Source organism: Pteronotus mesoamericanus, unplaced genomic scaffold, assembly GCF_021234165.1.
Source record: "Pteronotus mesoamericanus isolate MK-2021 breed Mesoamerican mustached bat unplaced genomic scaffold, CSHL_Meso_final scaffold_21, whole genome shotgun sequence".
Taxonomy (NCBI): Eukaryota; Metazoa; Chordata; class Mammalia; order Chiroptera; family Mormoopidae; genus Pteronotus; species Pteronotus mesoamericanus.
This window is the reverse complement of record NW_026555310.1, coordinates 1,150,813-1,171,502: the sequence shown is the minus strand read 5'-3', so window position 1 is coordinate 1,171,502 and position 20,690 is coordinate 1,150,813. Positions and strand designations below refer to the sequence as shown.

General features: G+C 45.0%; 1 protein-coding gene across 1 annotated transcript in view; it reads left to right on the top strand.

Moving 5' to 3' along the window:
* Positions 1-15,206, top strand: part of NCKAP1L (NCK associated protein 1 like) — a 38,285-nt gene extending 23,079 nt beyond the window's left edge. Inside the window, exons 22-31 of the mRNA XM_054591002.1 lie at positions 1,135-1,265; positions 4,246-4,343; positions 4,473-4,566; positions 4,719-4,801; positions 5,106-5,186; positions 7,902-7,995; positions 8,887-9,003; positions 9,620-9,729; positions 10,948-11,037; positions 14,942-15,206. Coding sequence (XP_054446977.1) covers positions 1,135-1,265; positions 4,246-4,343; positions 4,473-4,566; positions 4,719-4,801; positions 5,106-5,186; positions 7,902-7,995; positions 8,887-9,003; positions 9,620-9,729; positions 10,948-11,037; positions 14,942-15,073 — 1,030 coding nt within the window. The 3' untranslated portion in view covers positions 15,074-15,206. The remainder of the gene's footprint in view (positions 1-1,134; positions 1,266-4,245; positions 4,344-4,472; positions 4,567-4,718; positions 4,802-5,105; positions 5,187-7,901; positions 7,996-8,886; positions 9,004-9,619; positions 9,730-10,947; positions 11,038-14,941) is intronic.
* The last annotated feature ends 5,484 nt before the right edge of the window (positions 15,207-20,690 follow it).

The window sequence follows — 20,690 nt, the reverse complement described above, 5'->3', positions numbered from 1 at the left end:
TCTTTTCACCCAGCTTCTCTGAAAACCATTCTAACATTACTCTCAGGAACACCATCTCTTCAACCCCAGACATGACCATTTATCTAGTAGGTTGTTCTTAATAGTAAGAGGCCCTCCTCCCCCAAATCAAAGGACATAGGAGCAATATTTCTTTTAAAATTTAAGGTTGGAAAAGAGCCAGATTTCTACTCCCCCAGGCCACTGGGTGGTGCTCTTAATCCAGTATCAGCTCAGCAGGAAACATGCTGCAAAGAACTCCCTGAGCAGGGGGAAAAACAGACAAGATTTGCCAATGCAAATACCAACAGGGACCCAAGAGATAAGGGACCTGGGTGCTGTGGGCTAGGTGGGAACTTTGGGTAGTTGGGAAGGGCGTGCCTCTTTAAAGAGGGCAGCCGTTACTTAGCTCATCTTGCTTGCTGCCCTACTAAATCCTTAGTTTTAATGTAACATCTCTCAGTTTCAAACTTTTGAACAACTAATTCAAATTAAAAGAAAAAAAAAATCACCTCTAGTGGCTAGTTTGAGACTTCAGTAAAATCTAAGCCCAGAGCTAGTGCCTGGGTGAGCGGCAGGGGTTGGCTAAGTCCTCCTCTACTGACACTTGGCTGGAGGGCTTCTCAGCTTGCCAAGAGGTCAGGAGGGAGTATTTGGAGACTGGATGGCTAGTGTTCCTGGGGCTTCTCTCTGTCCAGGAGGTTTCACTTGAGACCCACTTCCAAGATCACCAGTCCAGCATTCTCATTAGGGAGGTTAAGGCTAGGTATATTTCAGAAGAGTCTAATTAGTATGAACTTTTTCCCTGTCACCTTGGGCTTACCTTACCTGACAGAGAAAGGCCAAGTGCAGTAGTTGGAAAAAAGCAAAGGCTGAGGGAGGGGAGAGCACACCCTTGTATTTGAATTTGACAGCCCTGCAGGTTAGAGGTGAAGTGGAATTACATTACTGCCACCTGTTTTTGAGCCAAGGTTTGGGGTGTGAATTAGGGTGTTTTACTGTCTTCTTTGAGTCTCTTCTCTCCACCCCAGCCTTTGGTGGAGTTTCACTTTCTGCACCCAGTGGTAGCGGTAGGATGCAATGGTAGGGAGAAAGGATTAAACACTAATTTTCTGTGTTTTCTTGGCCAACCTGTAGGTACCTAGAAAGTCTGCTTAGACAGGCGAGCAGTGGGGCCATCATCTTCTCCCCATCCATGCAGGCCTTCGTCAGCCTCCCCAGAGAGGAGGAGCAACACTTCAGAGCAGAGGAGTTCTCTGACATCTCTGGTGAGCCCAGGGCATCGTCGCCTCATCAAGGAGCTAAGCCTTTCCTTTCAATACAGTATCTCAGCCTATGGTCTCTATCTAATAAATTCTCTTACCTACCCAGAAGCTCATTCTACACTATTCTTAACTACTCTGCTAGATTCCACTTTAGGGACAAAAACAAACAAACAAACAAACAAAACCAAAAAAAAAAAAAAAAAGAAAAGAAAAAAGGAAAAAGAAAAGATTCTAAGCAATTCTAAGCAACACTGAGAATTGAGGAGTGGCCTGGGGGTTGAAGGTGGAGAGGGAAAATGGGGAAATGAGGGGTGTTAGGAGTTGGGCAGGGGTATTCAAGTCCCTGAAAGGATTTATTGTTTGACAGATAATAAATGGTTACTTTTCATCTCTGCAAAGAATAAAACAGTAGGATATATGATGAAGGGTAAAAGATAAATGTAAGGAGAACATTCTCATGCTTGGAATTATTAAACCTTGGTCTGATGTTATGATCTTCTTTCTTAGGGATACATTTTAGAGCCTTAACCAGTGATTAGATTACTGATGTTTAATAATTATGATGAAATAATGGATAGAATTTGTTGTGGTCTAAGTTATCAATGTTCTCATGTATAAACTCATTTAATCCTCACAAGAGCCTTCAGGTAGATACTCTTATTACCCCCATTTTACAGATGAGAATATTGAGACAGAGAGAGGTTAAGGAGCTCACTTAAAGCCACACATTTATAAATGGTAAAACTGGGATTTCAACCCAAGACAGTCAAATTTCAGAACCCAGGTGCTTAATCACTATGTAGTGCTGCTTCCCAGTGTACAGAAGTGCTTTTTTGTTTCAAGGGAGTCCAGGTAATAAGTGTGTAGTAAATGAGTTAGGAAATCATTCTCTTTTTAAAGAGTGCTTTAAGCCATACAGATCCTTTTTCTTTCCTTTTTTTAAAAGATTTTATTTATTTATTTTTTGAGAGGGGGGAAGGGAGGAAGAAAGAGAGGGAGAGAAACATCAATGTGTGCTTGCCTCTCATGTGCCCCCTACTGGGGACCTGGCCCATAACCCAGGCCTGTGGTGCCCTGACTGGGAATTGAACTGCTGATCCAGCCGGCACTCAATCCACTGAGACACACCAGCCAGGGCTCCTTTTTCATAGATTTGTTTTATAGACTGATGAACTCTCCTACTGCTTCCTCCTTCCTGTCACCTCCATATAAATCATGGCTCCTACATGGTGTCTGGGACAGGTAGGAGATGTTTCAGTGACCTGCTCTCTCCATCCTGCCCCTTTCTTGGAGGTGTTACGAAAGTCAGAGTATGCAGTTCTCTTTTCCAGCTCTGTTTTCTTCCCATGCTCATTCTGACTCCATCAGTAAGCTGACCCTACTCTTCATCTGCTGGAGGTTTCAGATGTCCCCTTCTCATCAATCCACCCACAAACTGTAGGCAGCATCTAAAATCAGCTTTAGGTCTTGCTGACAACTGACAAGCAGCAGGAGGTAATGCTGATTCCCCCTTCTACCACCCCCACCCCAATTTCCCTGGGTTACCATGGTAATGGGACAATACTACTCCAAAAATAGATAGATGGAAAGAGGAGGAGGCCCTAGGGTTACTAGCCTTGAGTAGAGAAGACTAGAGTAAAGAGGCTTGACAGATCAGTGTGTCTCTTCTCCATCCACTCCAGAGAAGGAAATTCAGCCCCTCTCCCCCTTTGTCAGCCGTTTTAGCATTATCTAAATTGACTGGTTAGGAAATCCTTTTCCAGTTGTCAGCTTAATTTTCCTACTGTAAATAGGTGACTCTAAAAATGTACTTGCTCTGGATAAGGCTCTGAGTCAGCTGCTGTGACCAGTTCCACGTCCTCAGCCATTCATGGAGGTGTAGGTCAACTGGCCCTGCTTTCAAAGACTGGAGCGTGGAGCCTTTATTTTCTCTTTCCTCTGGACTTACATTAACTATGGTACACTCACCTTTTTTATACTGGTCTCTTGTTGTTACTTCTGGTATTTTGTGCTTTTCTTTGCTGGGATAGCCCATACCCAAAGATGGTAGCTATAGCTCTCCCTGTCTGAATCTGTCACTGGTGTTTCTAACATGGGATTTCCCCGGGCAGCTTTATTTGATTCACAAAAGGCCAGAAGAAGGCTGGGTAGGGAGGGATAAAGCATTGGGGTAGACTAAAGAACTGAAGAAGTTAGGAGAAAAAACAATTAGAATTCTGGGGATGTAGGTTGATTATGAAAAAAGAAAAGGTAGCTTAAGGAGAGGAAAACTTGGACAGTGAGGTGTTAAATAAGGGAAGTGGAGGGAGGAACATAGAAAAGCCAGACCTTAGGTAAGAAACTAGTTGTGGTATCTGCTGGGACACAGGAAGGGGCAGTAAGGCATTGTGTTAGGTTTCTGGTACAGCTCTTGACTTGGTTAAGTGACCTTGAACAAGCACTTAACCCATCCTTGTTTGTTAAATTACATATGAATCACACACACACACACACACACACACAATTTTATAATGTTCTAAGGTTTTTAAAATGTATCTATTCTCATATCAACTCTGTGAGGTGTTCAGGGCAGACATTACTTTCTTCCTTTTACAGAAAAATAAACTAGGCTCAGAGAGGGTCAGTGACTTGTTTTAGGGCTTATATCTAGGAAAACTACAGTGGCTGGTCTGGCAAGAGTGAAACCCAGGTACCACATTTAGGGACTTGAGAAAAAGTATAAATTCTTATAAGAATGTAAAGTAAATAGTTATCATTTGTGGTAATTCTCGGTGTGAGTACCGATGGGGAGAGGGTAAACTGTCCCCCGGGCAGGCCAGACCTATCACCTGAATGCAGGGTATCAGGTCACTTTTGCTCCTCAACTTCCCCTTCCTTTCCTCGAGGAAAAACATTTTAAATGTTCAAATTACCCTATAGCCATTATGCAAATGCTCCAGTACCTTCTGAGTCCGACCTGGGAAGTCTGTTAACTCTATTCCAGAGATGCGGGCCTTGGCTGAACTCTTGGGCCCCTATGGCATGAAGTTCCTGAGCGAAAACCTGATGTGGCATGTGACCTCTCAGATTGTGGAGCTGAAGGTACTGTGGAAGCAAGCCCCGGTGAAAAGTTTAGCCTCAGGGGAAGAGGATTAGGAGTAGCATGTTGTACGGAAGATGTACCGTGGGGCTTGTCTTTTCCTGCTGAATCTTTCTGTGTCCTGTCTGCAGAAGTTGGTGGTGGAGAACATGGATGTGCTTGTTCAGATCCGGTCTAACTTCAGCAAGGCCGACTTGATGGCTTCTCTGCTGCCACAGCTGACGGGTGAGCACTTCCCCTGAAGGGAGAAAGAAATGTGGGAAAAGAACTGTGGATGATAGGGGTTTTGGGGAATCTGGGGCTAGGCTGGGTCTGACGAAGCAAAACCATTGCTATTCTCCCAAGTTCTTTTCTCTAACACTCTTCTCTCTCCTCAGGGGCTGATAATGTGCTAAAGCGCATGACCATCATTGGAGTTATCCTCAGTTTTAGGGCTATGGCCCAAGAGGGACTTAGGGAGGTGAGTAGCAGGAGAGAGGGCTGCCACAGAAACACGGACACCTCTGTGGATACAGCTTGGATGAGAAGTTGTGGAAAGGGTTGGTGAGCTTTGAGGGAAAAGGAGCTTAATTTAGTAGAGGTCCTGGAACACCTCTAGGGATCGATGAGCTGAGTGAACCAAGATTCATGAGAGGATGGGTGGGAAGCTTATTTAAGCTGATGCTCTTATTTAAGCAGAGGCCCTTTTTTTTTGTTTGTGTTCACTTATTTTTGAAGGCACTGGCCACTGTCCTGTGGATTCATTTATCTTCTCTTCCCTCCAGGTTTTCTCCTCCCACTGCCCATTTCTAATGGGTCCCATAGAGTGCCTGAAGGAGTTTGTCACTCCAGACACAGACATCAAGGTAAAGGGGAGTACAAAGTGGAATCCAATTAGGAGATTTGTTGTTGAAAAAGGATGTAGCTAGGACCTTGAAAGAGAGAGAGAGCTCTGAAGAATACTGTAGGGAGAAGAACCAGGCTTAGAATAGGAAAACACTGGGGGAGATTTTATGAAGAGAGGGACATTGTTCAGACAAATATTCTTGGAAAGAGAGGGCAGAACTGGGGAGACGGGCAGAGGCGGGGGGGAGGAGAGACGTGGGAGCCCGGGAGAGCCTGTCGGGCTGAGGAAAGATTGCAGGAGGAAGAGGGGAAAGCTCTAGGACAGTATCTGCGGGTTTTCCCTTCGTATGTACACACAAGTTCTCAGTGTAGCCAGGAGCTTAGGTTTGTTCCTTCCACCTCTCCCTCCTGCCCCTCCCCCACAGCTTGCTGTCAGTTTCCTTTCCTTTTCTGGCCTTTTTCCTCCTAATTCTGAAACTTTCTGATTCCTCTATCTGTGTCACCTGCCTCAGGCCCCATTCACTACAGACATGGTGAAAGAAAGAGGGGCTTCTCTAGACACTGCAAGTTAAACATCCCTTTCCCCTCTTTTCCCCTACTTCGCATTATCTTGTCTTTTGAATTGCCTGGAACAAATATGTTATGCAGGAAATGCAGCTGAAGGTTGGAAACAAGGGCCTTCAAATGCACAGAGAAGGCTACTTCTCTTGTTGATTCTTTTAACAGAGGGAGGACAGTGATAAGAGGAAACTGGTTAGCAGGAAGAATTAAAGTCAGATGTTAAGAAAAGCATCCTTACCTCCAGATCAAAAGAGTTGAGAACTATCCCCCTCTGTCTGTGTAAAATCAGATAAGGGTCAAATGGTCATGGAGGCCTTGAGCAGGGGATGTTTCACTGGATGGCTGCCCCTTTCGAGTGATCTTTGATTTTACAGTTTTACAGTGAGCCTGGATTTCTGGCAGCTGCTGATGTTGAGGTAGAATGCTCTAGTGTGTCATGAGCTTGTCTAGCTGATGTCTCCTGGACAGCTCTGGGCTTTAGGCTCTGCTTGCTTGTGAAAACAAGCAGGTGGAGGTGGAGAGGTGGATAACCTGTCCATCAGAGATTCTGCCACTGCTTCAGAGGGGTAAAAATTAGGAGGAGAGAAAAATAAGACCCCTTCAATCAACCCTTTCTTCATCCAGAAAACCACAGGTCACAGACCAGGTCCCTGATCTCCTAAGCCATGGCTGCCAAGAGCAGGGTCATCTAGTTAGTAGGGAATTGACCTTCATTTAAAAAAAAATATTTTATTTATTTTTTAGAGAAGGAGGAGGGAGGGAGAAAGAGAGGAAGAGAACATCAATGTGTGGATGCCCCTCACTCATCCCCTGCTGGGAACATGGCCCACAGCCCAGGCATGTGCCCTGACTGGGGAACAAACTAGTGACCGTTTAGTAGGCCAGCACTTAATCCACTGAGCCACACCAGCCAAGGTGCTTAGTAGGGAATTTAAACAAAGGACAAGGCAGAATGTGGCTAAGGTTTGCCTTCTGTGTTGCGTACCATAAGCAAAGTGTGTATATTGTTTTGTTTGAGGGGATCTTTGCATAAAATACTTAGTTGTTTACTATTGAAACAATTATCTGTGTTCTCTCAGAATATTAAAAAAAATTTTTTTTAAACCTCAAAATGGGTACAAGTACTTGAAATACAAGTACAAATGGGTGTGGGAGTAGGGGATTTAGGGCCTACATCCTGGGAACCTGATTCTAAGAACAATGAAGGATTCAGGTATCAATCAATAAATATTAATCAAGTGCCTTCTGTATGTTTAACATTGTGTTAAAAACTAGAAAGGATAAAGAGAAATGTAAAGTTTCTAGCTTTGAGATAACAAATTAATGTTTGTCTATTAGCTATTCCCTTAGTCTCTAAAGTAGATGCTTTATACACGTGGTCTAATGTAATCTTCACAACAATTCTGTGAGGTAATTACTATTATCCCAGTTTTACAGATAAGAACACTAAGGCCCAAAAAAGGTTAAGTAAATTTTAACCAAGGTCACACATTTAGTAATTGGTGGTGTTAGAATCTGAACCCAAATCTTCTCACTACAAAGCCTTTTTTCTCTTCTCCAGGCCATGACGTTGTTTTCTTTCTTTCTTTCTTTTTTTAAAATTATGATCTAGTTGGTGAGATAAGCCATATATGTCTCACCTCCTATCTGAAAAGACAACTGAAATTACCAGGTGCTGTACGTGACCAGTGCTAAGTCAGTGGTACCAGTTTAAGGAGGGAGATGGGGTTTGGGTTAAAATACTCAGGCTTTCACAGAGAATATGAGATTTGACGTAAGTCTCAAGGAATGGGTTCTACCTCGATAAAAGCAGAGGAGGGGAAAGGATACTCTGGAAGAGGGAAGCATATGAACCAAAGTATGGAAGTAGGCAAAAAATTGTAATTTGAAGAGTAAATAAATTACCCTGGCTACATTGACTGTAAGAAGTGTTTGGGGAAATAAGGTTTAGAAAGTAAATTTGTACGATGGCTCATGAGATGGCCAAGCTAAAGCATTTGGTTTTTTTTTTCCCTCCCTGTAGATTAGGGAAAGCTATGAAAGGAATACCTAGAAAAGGTGGTAGTACACCAAAAGTTTAAAATCTGTGGTCTAGTAATCCTGACGTACTATAGCTTTGCCAAGCACTTCTCTCCTGGGAATCGCCTCCGGAATGTTGATTTCTTCTCTACCAGGTGACCCTGAGTATCTTTGAGCTGGCATCTGCTGCAGGAGTGGGCTGTGACATTGACCCAGCCCTGGTGGCTGCTATTGCTAATCTGAAAGCTGGTAAAGTAGGGGAGAGGGGGCAAGGGAAGGCTTGGGCCATATTTCTGGGTGGAAAATGCCAATGGCAAAGATGTCTTTTGTTTGGGATTGTGAATTCAGAAGCTTTAAGCTGGGAACTAAAGTGTGGTCTCTAACCCCTACAGAATATCAATTGTTACGTAGGCAATTTAGATTTCTAGTCAGAATCCAGTCAGTTGACCTGTCAATTAGCTAAGAAGTATTCAGTGAGTCTGTTTGATGCTCAGCAAGTGCTTGAAGGAATTTACAATCTGGTTGGGGAAGTAAGATGAATGCAAATAAGAGGACAATACACAGTAGTACATAATTTCATGCTGAATGGTGTGGTATAGCATCTGAGTTCCCCAGACTGATCTAGTGCTCACCCCTCCCGTGTAATCACCATGACACTATTCACTTCTTCCCCACCTTTCACACTTGTTTCTCGTATTTTCCATTCCACATTTCCTCTGATTAGCATGTTCATACTTATATATACTCAGAAGAGGATGAAACCAAGGGGCCACTATTAATCCCTTTCAAAATTTCCAGACTGATCCTCCCTCTTCTCTCTTGGTTTTGGTGAGATTCTTTCCTTTCTTCCCTGCCTCTCCACCCCATCGCAGGCGACAGTGTTCTCGGACTGCTTGTCAGTAGAGTTCTTTGCTAAGAGCTCTGCTCAGACACCAGAGGAGGCCTCCAAGGACTCAGGCCCCTCGCTGTAAGTGGAGGCTAGTCCTGTCCCCTCCAGCAATAATGACTTGCCTATACTGCTTTATAAAGTGTATTCATAGATATTTTCTCATATGATTCTCCATACTTCTGGAAATAGGACCCGTGTAGAGGATGATTCCTATCAGCTGACCTTACTTCTCCTCTTTTCCTTCCTACCAGATACTTCATCCCCTGAGGAAGAATATAAGGTGGCCTGCCTGCTCTTGATCTTTCTTGCAGTTTCCCTCCCACTCCTTGCCACAGATCCTTCTTCCTTCTATAGCATTGAGAAGGATGGTAAGTAAGGAGTAGGTTCAAGGAACCAGTGCTATTTAGGTTACTGTCCTGGGTTAAGGAGATGAGATAGAGGCAGTTATTTATCTGGAAAATAGAGACTTCTGACTCAGGTGTAAAGTTCTATTTCAAAAGACACTTGAGAAGGCTATCCATAAAATTAAATTCCAGTGAAATTTCATAGGAATACCTTCTCCTAATCCCCAAATGCATCCTGTAGGTGTTAAATAGGGGTGGCCCAGACTGAAAAAATGAAAACTTCCCAGTTAGGGTCAGCCTGGAGTGACTCACTTTAAATATATATATATATATATATATATATATATATATATATATATATATATATATATAAATTTATTTTTAGAGAGAGGGGTATGCAGGGAGAAAGAGAGGGTGAGAAATATCAATTGGTTGCCTCTTACACACTGGCCTGCAACCCAGGCATATGTCTTAACTGGGAATTGAACCAGCGATTGTTTGCTTTACAGGATGATGCTCAACCAACTGAACCATACTGGTCAGGGCTGGAGTGACTCACTTTGTTATTCCTTTTTGTTTCTCTCTCTCTCTCTCTCTCTCTCTCCCCCCCCCCCCCCCCCCCCCCCCAATAATAACATAGGTTACAACAACAATATTCACTGCTTGACCAAAGCCATCATCCAGGTGTCTGCTGCCCTCTTCACACTCTACAACAAGAACATTGAAACTCACCTCAAGGAATTTCTGGTGGTGAGTGGGTCTAGGTGATAGGAAATGGAAGGTTGCAAAGTCTGGTGAGAAATGGTTTGACTTAAATTTAGAGACAGTCATTGTTCAGCAGGACTTGGAGTCTCACCTCCCACCTAATTCAATAAGTAGTGAGAGGCCACTTTGTGAAAGACAAGAGTTTCTTCTAAGTTCCCCAACAGCTAGTATGTCAGCCTCTGCCCAAATACTTGGAAAGAGCATTGGACTGAGTCAGAAAATCTGAGTTCTAGTTCTGGATCTGCCACTAAGAATTTGTATGATCTTTGAAGAGCCAAACTTTTAGGGCCTCAGTCTTTCCATTTATTAAATAAACTGAATGCATGATTCGCTTATCTTTGTGTGCCTTAGAATCCCAAAGAGCTTGTTCAAATACAGGTTCCCAGTCCTATACCCGTTCTACTGAATTAGAATATCCTAGGGTGAGTCCAGGCCTCTGTTTTTAATAAGATCTCCAGGAGAGCTGAAGCACAATAAAGTTGGAGAGACACTGAGTTTTATAATCCATAAGGCCCTTTCCAACTCTAAGACTGATAAAAAGCCAAACTTTTTTTCAGATTCTCAAATTTTAGCATAAATCAGAGCTCCCTAGAGAATTTCTAAATCAGTAGATTAGAGGCTGGGCTGGAAAATTTGCATTTCTAAGTTCCCAGGTTATGTTGATGTTGTTCATCCTGGGATCTCACTTTGAGAGCCACTGGTCTACATCTCTAGGGACTGGTACTTGCAACCAGGCAGCTAATTGTACTGTAGGCTAAGTCCAGTTTGTTTGAAAAAAAATTTGAAAAAAGCAGGAGGATACCAAGAGCACTGTGCCTGAATCAGAGACCCAGCAATGTCTCTGGGTGGGTGGGGAGTCAACTGTAAACAGCCTGGTGAAGTGTGGTGTCTGGAGGCTGCCTAGGAAAAGAGATTAATCTCCTGGTTTACAGTACTACCTGCCTTTGTCCTGAGTTCTTGCCTCGCCCTTGCAACCTCTCCCCCAGCACCCCAGGCAACCTCCTGTTGTCCAAACTGGCTAGTTTACAGGCAATGTGTGTCTCTGAAGCCTAGGGAATTTGCCACTTTTTCCGCCCTGAATTTCCAGAAACATCCCAGCACTTTTTAACTTTCCTCCTTGATCTTTTAACTTCCTGTAGCCTGAGGCTGTCCTACTCTGACCTCCAAAAAAATCTGCTTCCCTTATAAACTCTTCCCTTACAGGTGGCTTCTGTCAGCCTCCTGCAGCTGGGCCAGGAGACTGACAAGATTAAAACCAGAAATCGGGAATCCATTTCTCTGCTCATGCGCTTGGTATGTATCTTATTTAATTTGCTCTGGGGAAAGAGAGAGGGAGAGCCAGAACGAAACTCCCGGCTTTTTTAAAATTCTCACCTGAGGATATGTTTATTGATTTGAGTGAGAAGAAGGAGAGAGAGAAGGGGGGAGAAAGACATCAATGTGAGAGAGAAAAACGTCAGTTGGTTGCTTCTCGTATTCACCCCTACTGAGGATCGAACCCTCTGCCTTTTGGGGTATCAGACAATGCTCCCCCGCAACTGAGCCACCTGGCCATGTCAGTGAGACTGTCTTTAAGATCTTTTGGTTCCTGGTATTGTCATCACTAAAAAGCATTAACTAAAAACTTAATTTTGTCTAACCCTCTGGGCCTAGTCTTCATATCCTGGTTAGCTTTCTAGACTTGTCCTGTAATCTCAAGGTAGAGTCTTTGAGGGCTTCTCTGAAGGACAGGGCTTTCCTGACCCTTAAGTGACTGGGTCCCTTTTCCTGCAATGTTCTCGAGTCTGACCTGGTGGGGCAGCTGTGTCCCTCATACCTGTCCAGTGCATGCTTGGTTTTATGCGACCACTTCCTACCACTGTATTTCTTGTCCTTAAGAGTACTATGAAGAGGGTGCTGAATAGCACAGAGCTTGAGGGAGGGGGCAGCAGGGCTCAAGAGAGGAAGGGATTTTATTTTTATTTTTGAAAAGATTTTATTTATTTACTTTTAGAGAGAAGGGAAGGAGAATGAGAGGGAGAGAAACATTAGTGTGTGGTTGCCTTTTGTGCACCCCCTAACTGGGGAACTTGGCCCTGCAACCCAGGCATGTGCCCTAGTCTAGGAATCAAACCAGCAATCTTTTGGTTTGCAGGCTGGCGCTCAGTCCACTGAGCCACACCAGCCAGGGAAGAGGTAGAAGGGATTTTAGATGAAAAGCTGTAAGGCAAGGAGCCAGGTGAACCATGCATCAGGCAGCTCCTGCTGTTTTGTCTCCTTTCTTCCCAAGCTATGGGCTTTTCCTACTTTGGCAGAAACTTCTGGTAACTCTGACTCAGTTAATTAAAAAACAAAATCTTTTCCTCATGATCCTGTTTTCTCTCCTCAACACAGTTACTCACTGTTTTGCTCTAAAACTCTCATTCTCCAAGTTTGTACTGAGATATGAATAGGAGAGTCTCCTGCCCTGGACCCTTGTGTTTAAGAGGTCCACCCTTGGGCCACTGGGAGATGCCCACCTGGAGGCTGTGCTCCACCTAGAAGTCCACACTAAAGATTTCTGGGACCTCAGAACTCTGTTAAGCAGCCCGAGCCTACTTGTGGGGCTTGTGCAGAACTTCTTCCCTAAGTCTGCCCTACTGAGGCAGACTGCTGCGGGTGGATGTGTCTCTACTACCCAAGGAATACGTGGCTGGAGCTTAGCTGTGCAGATAGCAGTCTACGTATGCATATAAAACCCTTCAAATGGGGCTGGTTCCTGCTCCTCTGTCCTGGTGCAGATCTCTGAAGGGCCTAAGAATTCTTAATTCAAACTTGGCCTTCCATAAAATTATAAAAGTATATCGTGAAGGTTGAAATATAGAATATAATAGTTTATTTGATTTATTTTGTCATATGTTATGTGGGCTTCCATTTGGACTCTTGGCTCAGGACCATAAATGTCAGCAGAAGGCATGCCTGGGAGTGTGCCTGGTTTCCTTTAACTACACAGGCACTGGGTGGTATCTGTGTTTTAGTTTCTCTTCTTAGAGAAAAGCCTAGGTTGAGTTGATTAAGGATTATGATGGAGAAAAGAAGAGAATGGACATGAGAGTATGTGTGTGGGGTGTGTGTGGTGAGGGGTGAGGGCCAGAGTAGGCAAATGAAGGCAAATGCCAGTAGTGGCCAGAGGGAGAACAATTCTTGGAGCATCATGACCTTCGGCAAGTTAATTGACCTTTGTGAGGCTCTGATTATTTATCCGTAACAATGGACAATAATCCTTATGATAGAGTGGTTAGGATTCATGAGATATGTGAAAGTGCCTAGTACGTAACAGATGCTTGAGAAATGTTAGTAGTTCCTTCTCTCTCCTGTTCATTTTAGTTTCTAGATGGATAGGCTTGCCTCTCCATTTCCTTGCCTAGTTTTCACCTCTGTAAGGTTGGAGGTGATTCTGTATTGCCTGACCTTCTCCTTCTGCTTTGCTTCACCCTCTCCTACTAACCCCAAAGTGAGAGGAGGTGTCTGTCCCTTGCAGTATTGCAGTGAGGCCTGCAGAGTGGCTGAAACACAGCTAAGACCAGGCACTTTTTATTGGAGTGACAGAGGGACTAGCTGCTGCAAAGCAATTTAAATGCAAATGTTTCCACAGAGAAATTGGAAATGACCGAAGGGGAAAGAGCTGCATTATTAAGAGGCTACTGATATAGCGCCCCCCCACACCCCCCGCAAGTTCTAGCCAGGCACTTTTGTCCCTTGAGTCTTTCTGTCTTGGCTGTCAAGACTGGGCAGTGCCCACCCCAGTATTGCCAGCCAGTTCCCTCCATTTCACAGGGGAAAGAATCATGTAATCTTTGTCAGAATGAGGCCAGATCCTGGGGGTTAGTCCAGTCCTTACAATCCATAGGTGAGGAAACCGAGGACAGAGAGGGAAAGATGACATTCAAGATTTCCCTCAAAATATACGGGCAGATTTGGCCTTCACTCTACGGCTGTTTCCACTGCTAAGAACCAGCAAGGAGCCCTGTTATTTTCTGTGCTTAATGGAGCAAAGAATAGGAAGTCTTGGGCCTGTGAACCCTTCTTAAAGCTGTCACTCATCCCAGGGTGCCTGAGGGTTGTATTGAGGAAAAGAGATCTTATCTCTGTCCTGGCTTAAGGTTTGAAAGTCTTGCCTAGGAAGAATTCTTTCCACTATCCAACCTTAGATCAGAGCTACGGTTTTAAAGGCAGATTTCCTTCCCTTCAGCCTGCGATGTCTGCTTTTCTGGCACTGTTGTGTGTATTGTGTGTGTATGTGTTTGGGAATAGCAGAATGTTACAAATTTTAAAAACCGAAAGGACTTCAGAGAGAGAAACATGTTAGAATAGATATGGATACGGTAGGCTCTCTTTTCTGAGTGAATTTTCAGGACTTGAAACACCAGCCATATTGGGGGAGGCCCATCTGTGTAAATTGCCAGAGGATATGGGACACTTCTCTCCAGAGTGTGCCTTTTAGTCCCAAACCTCTTGATGAGAGGAGTCCTGAAGGAAATACACCCTGTTTCTTTCTCAGAGGTGGGGACCCTCTAGTTTATAATGCGAGGTTGCACTGCTCTTTGCTAATATGCCCCCGACCCAGTCTTATCCAGGCATCCTGATCTATCTTTCTGCTGGGCTGTGGTGGCTGCTGAGACTACCACAGTACACAGGCTTCTAATTAAACTAATTAATCATGCCTGCTCCTTTATTCGGCATCCTTACTGTTCCACAAGCACTGTACTGAGGGAGGGAGGATATTGAGGCCCAGCACAAGAGGACCCATGTGGATTCTAGGCCCGTCTTTCTCGGCCTGCAGTGGCAATGGTTTCTTTCTCTGCCAAGCTCTGTCATTATCACTTTTATTCATCCTTACCTGCATCTGTGCTGCCCACCCACATATGCTTTAGCATCCAGAGTGGGAGAAAATGGGAGTTTGTCTGCCACAAGGGAAGTCATTCTTTCCTGCCTTCTGCTTCTGAGCCCTTCATATAACCCTGAGGAGGGGGACAGGGGCCATTATAAGGGAGGTGAGGAGGACACGTTGCTTTCCTAGAGCTACGCCAAGTGGGGGAGGAAGGGGAGTGTGATTTGGAACCCTGTTTCCTTGTAACTCTGAGGGCCTCAGAGGCCCAGGGGACTGAATGAAGGGGAACAGGGTGCTATGGAGGTACGCCATGCCTGAGGTTCTCATCTCTTGCCTCTTCTTTTTCAGGTGGTGGAGGAGTCCTCCTTCCTGACCCTAGACATGCTGGAGTCGTGTTTCCCTTATGTCCTGCTTCGAAATGCCTACCGGGAGGTATCTCGGGCCTTCCTCCTGAACCGAGTGCTGGCCAGTGCCCACTGAAGGGCCCTTCGGGCCTCCCTGAACCCACGCCACTCTGGAAGCTGTGGTCATTTTTCTCAAGGGGTGGGAATGGGGTGGAGTCTGGAGCCAGAGCAGATGAACAGGCATATGGACGAACAGTCCAGGACTGAGAAATCATAGACAACTGGGGCAGGCTGGGGGGATGGAGGACAGCTGATAGGGAAAGTTGGGGGCTTGGGGCCGAGTGTGTGAATTTTTACAATGAAAACACTTAGTGATGTACAAATATGTTTTCTATCTTTTGGTGACTGGAGCTTGAGCTCTGACTGGCATGGACCTCTCCGACCTTCATCACTATTCTAGGATAATGCTGGCGGGCAGAGGTGATCAATCATCATATTAAACCATAATGAGCTTATAATCCTCCCACTGGAGCTGCTGTTGTCTCTTGCACATTTATTAGGACAATTATCTCTTCTCTTTTTTCCCCCAAATGTATTCAGCAAACATTCAGTCTTCTCATACTACAAAGTTGTTGCAAAGGAACCCCTTTTTTCCCTGTTGTGGGGACAGTGTTAGGAGTCATAGGTCTCTTCCTCTGCCTCCAGCTCTAGTGGCTCTAAGGGCACTGAGGAAGTACACCTGAGAGCTTTTCACAGCCCCAAACCCTTTCACCTGCCCTACATACCTTGTGGGGACAGTAAGTCCTCTCACCTGCTTAACTTTCACCCCTCCTGCTTTTTCTCTGACATTGCCACAACCCACAGCAGAGGGTCAGTCTAGTTATTTCCAGGTCACAAGACAACTAATTGGACCAGAGTCACATGGTTTCCTTCTGGGACCATTTGGGGTACTCGTCCTCCGATCTGGATTTAACCCCAATCCCTTTGTCATCGTTGGTGCGGCTGTTGCTCCAGGCAGGGATTTCTCTTCCAGACCTTAAATTTCATAGACCTCATTAGGTTGTAGGGCCCGGAGAGTGGGTATACTTGAGGGAGTACAAGCTGTTTCAACTTAGCCTTTTCCGTACTAATTAGAATTTCAAGTGTCACAAAGCCTGGGGCATTCAAGATAGCACTAAACTAGGTTTAGTTCATTTCATGGCAGGAAACAGTGGCCTCCATCTATCACTTCTGTGCACCCACTGCCAGGGAAGCTGGAGCAACAGATCATGTATGTCACAGGTTTAGAGTGGTTGGAATGGGCAAATAATTAACTAGCTGATTAATCAGGGTCATGTTCATACTTCCATAATAAAGTGAAGCAATTGTTGATTTTCAGCAAAACCGTCTGGCCTTCATTCAAGCTATTTAATGGCTGTGTTTGGATTTTGTGTGTGTGTTTGATTTTTATTTCTTGAGACCCAGGCTTAGTCCCTACTTTTTAAACTTCGCACCCCTAATCAATACACGAGCTTTTCCTAGCAACAATTGTCTGCTCTTTTAAGATAGAAGCAACAGAGGATCCTGCTTCAAGCCTCAGCAAGTTGTCCTTCCTTGCTATGGAAAGGACAGTGTGTTCTAAGGAATGATTCAGGATCAGACCTACTGAGACTGAGGGCAAAGTTGATGAGGTCAAGAAGGATCAAAACTGTCTGAACAACTCTTCAACACATCTCTGCTGGGATCATCATCTTGAGGAGATGGAGACCTCTTTTTCACCTGCATGTGGAAATGCTTAATAGGAGCCTCCCAGAGTGCAGAAGACAAGTTGCTGCAGGAGAGTAGAGGGTAGACATAGTAACTTTATTTTTTTAATTAAAATTTTTATTGAGATAGCTAATCCAACAAACTAATGGAGAGAGATCCTGTGCATCTTTGCCAGTTTCCCTCACAGTAATGTCTTGCAAAAACAATAGTATACCATCATAACCAGGATATTGACATTGATACAATCCACTGATCCTATTCAGATTTCCCAGTTTTACTTATACTCATTTCTCTGTGTGTCTGTATTTAGTTATGTGCAGCTGTATCACGTGTAGGTTTGTATACCCATCACTTTGGTCAAGATACAGAACAGTTCCAACACCACATGGATCCTCAGGTTGCTCTTTTGTAACCACACCCACTTCTCTCCTGCAACCTTCTTCCCCTTCCCTAACCCTGGCAACACAAATCTGTTCCCTTTTTCTAAAATTTTGTCATTTGTTATAATATCTTTTTTGTAAATATACAATTACACATACATTTATCTATGACATGTACTTTTTCAAAGTGCTCTTTTATCCTTATGACATTTCTGCAAGGTAGCCAGAGGAGGCTTCCTTATTTCAGACCAGTAAACAGGGTCACAAATGTTAAATGACTTAATGAAGGTCACATGTTTAGCAGTACGTCCAGGACTGGGAGCCGAGTATGATATTCAGTCCTAGCCATTTTCTCCCTGAACAGACTGCCTCTTCATCTGTACAGACTTAGTTGTTAGAACCCAGAGACCCTTGAATAAGCAAAAATAAGAGGATGTAAGGACATGATGACCTTAACCACCTGAAACAAAACGTGAATGTCTAGGGGTAACAGGGCCCATCAGCACTTTAGGCAATTTGCTTCCTAAATTGCCTAAATTGTCAGAGACCCCTCACAGCCTAGGACACAATCAACTATGAACTGCTTTCTGCTCTCAGATCCCCAGCTTGCTTTCTTCAGGCTTAAAAGGAACTGAGGAATGAGTATCAGGGAGAAATTCTGACTTTGATTGCTTTGTCTTACAGGCAGAGTAGGTTTTAGCTTCAGCATTTTCATTAGTGCAGTGTTTTCATTACAATCTCCATTAACTTGTTTGCAGCAAAGAGATGGAATTATCCCTCCTACCAGGCCTGCGGCGAGATGCTTGCAGAGGAGCTCCCATTCCTTTGGGCAGTAAAGACACTATGATGTTCAGTTCAGTGGGCAGGTGAGGGAAGCTTCTAAATGCAGTGGGTCTGGGGCCTTGATGCAGGGGCGGGAGGTGGGGGAGGTCTTACCCTTTGGCACTTTGCCCAGGAGGTAGAGAACAGCTGCTGTTTGAGCTCTAATCCAGGAGAAGGAGGTCCCTGGTAGGGACAAGGCTTCCTTAATGTTAGGTCCTCATGCCTATATCAGTTCTTCAACAAAGTTTCACTTTGAGAAGAGGCTGGCACATGGCTGAAATGCACTCACGGGGTTTGGGGGGAAGAGTGTTCTTCCAGTCCTCCTCCCCACAGGGCCTCCTGCTCCTCTTAAGTACCTGTCATCAGAAGAGATGAAGATGAACCCCCCCACAGCCCCCACACCTCAATGAGTTGTCAAGTACTCTCCCGCCCACCTGAACAGGAAGCAGGAGCAGCAGGCCACGTTGCAGGTTGAGGAAGTCACAAGTTAACTTGAGCTGAGTTTGCAGCTCTGGAGAGATTGAGGAGCAGGCTTTTCTCTTGTCACTTTGGGAGGAGAGGATTGTGAAGCTGCCCCTTTAAATAGCATTCCTGTAGGAGGCAGATCACATCCATCCGTCACCAGTGCCAAAATGTCATTTTTGGTCTCTATCAAACTCCAAGCTGGTTGGAAAGGATTGTGGGGTTAGGGGAGTGAGGAGGCATGGGCTCCAAGGGACAGGGGCAGTTTGGAAGCTGAAAAGGAGAGAAATGAGGTTGGGCAGAAGGAGCCTGGGAAAGGTTGGGGCAGGGGACAGGAGGAAAAGAGGGAGAAAAGAATAGCGGGTCTTTTGAGCCTATGAATGAAACAGATATACCCTGACTAGAGGGATGGTAAGACAGAAATGGGGTTGGATTTCAGCAAGAGGAATGGGGTTGAAGTTAAACACCAGGACTGGTGCCTAAAGAAAGAGAAAGAGCCACGGAGCGGAAAAGATCTAGAAAAAGGTTGGGAGACTTAGCCTAGGCTTTGTTGCTTACTCTTTGTGGGACCACATACTTTTTCTGGCCTTAGTTTTCCCATTTGTTAAACGAAGGAGTCTAAAGTTCCTTTTGCAAATAACTTTTGGGGAGTATGAAATTTTCTTTTCTTAAAATGGGTTAGGAGATGGAGGCCTGGGAGAGCAGGGACAGGGTGTACCACTGTGTCCACATGAAGTGCTGAGAGGTTCCTCTGGAAGTACATCATGGCCTCTTTCCCACTTCTAGTTGGAATACCTGCCTAATTTGGGAATCTCCTTAGCTCTAATCCTAGTTTTCTAATTAGAGCTCTTTAGCTCTAATTCTAATTTGCAATTCTTTTGCCGTTGCCAGCCCATTCTCTTTCTATTGATAAGGAAGTCAATTGCTTTCACATTTTGAGAATTAGATTGTGTAGCAGTCCGACTGGGGGTCTCGGATACAGCTACATCTTGGCTGGGACTGTTCCTGGTAAGGGGGGGAAAGGGGCATGTACGCTGAAGTTAGATGGGCAGAGAGGGGAAGTCCCGGTATTCTTTTCAATTTTTCCCTCCATCTCCTACTCTGCCATCTCCTTCTGACTCTGTACTTCTGGGAGCTGGTTCTCCTGATAATTTTCTGTTCTGCCAGATCTGAAGGCCTGGCTTAACTTGCCTCAAAACCAACTCTTTAATGTTGGGAGTCTTTACCCTGCCACTTCACATCTGTTCTTTTCTACTCCATTGCCTGGGAAGTGGGGAGTCTCCTTCCAGCCTCCAGTGTCCTTAAAGTTAAAACACACATTCTGGGATCCTGGATTAGTTAGTGAATACATCTCCACTTTCTGTTTACATAGGCTTCTCCTCAGTGCCAAAGCAGGTGGTCATTAAAGAGAACAATTCTAAGGAAGGCTGAAGTGGTTCCTGTCAGTCCAAAGTAGGACTTAGTTTGATGGAAGATTATTTGTCCTCTTACAAAGTCTTGAGTTCAAATTCCAGGTCATTTTACAAATGTTTTAGGCGGCTCAGCTGTTTTTTGCTGGATTTCTTTCACTGAAGACAGAATAAGAGGAAATAATCTGGAAAGGCTACAGGAGGGGCTGAGATACTGAGAATGATTTCCTGGCTCTTAGGGAGCTCTATTTAATCAAAAGAAGATGTGGTGCTGCCCGCAGTGGCGGATTCTCTCTGGAAAGCTTTAACCTTGGGAGAAACTTCCACCTCCAGAAGGGAAGTTAGTGACACCACAGGGAAGGCCACGGTGATGGGGACAGGTCAGGAAGTCCAAGCTAACGGAACTGGAACCGAGGAAAGGCGTCGAAACTCAGAGCAGACCCCGAACTTTTTTCCCTTCAAAAGCAGGAGTGCAAGTGCGAGGTTCTGGTCTGGGACTAGGGTCGCACGGTGAGCGGTTTCACTGAGCCAGAGTGCGAAGGCCCCCAAGCAGAGAGAAATGAACTCCTCCGCTACCCCTCTCTCTCACACGGGACGCTAGGCACATGTGAATACATGAAGCCACTTGCACGTACAAAGAAACTCAAAACACACACTAAGAGAACCCACGCAACACCCACACCGAAGTCCTGCGGCCGCCGCCTGTGCTGCACTTTGTAAACACGCACTCACAACCACTGCGCCGGGCACGCACAGCGCTCATCCCGGGCGCCTAGGTGCCTGTGCCCGCCCTTGGGCGCTTCGGTCTGGGTGTGCCCCCGGCTTCCAATCGTTCTTCTGGGAGGGGGAGGAGTGGCTGCGAGGAGTGAGAGACGAGCCGGCAGGCAGAGAAGAAGGGAGGGGGAGCAGAGGGAGGGGGAACCGGCCAGAGGAG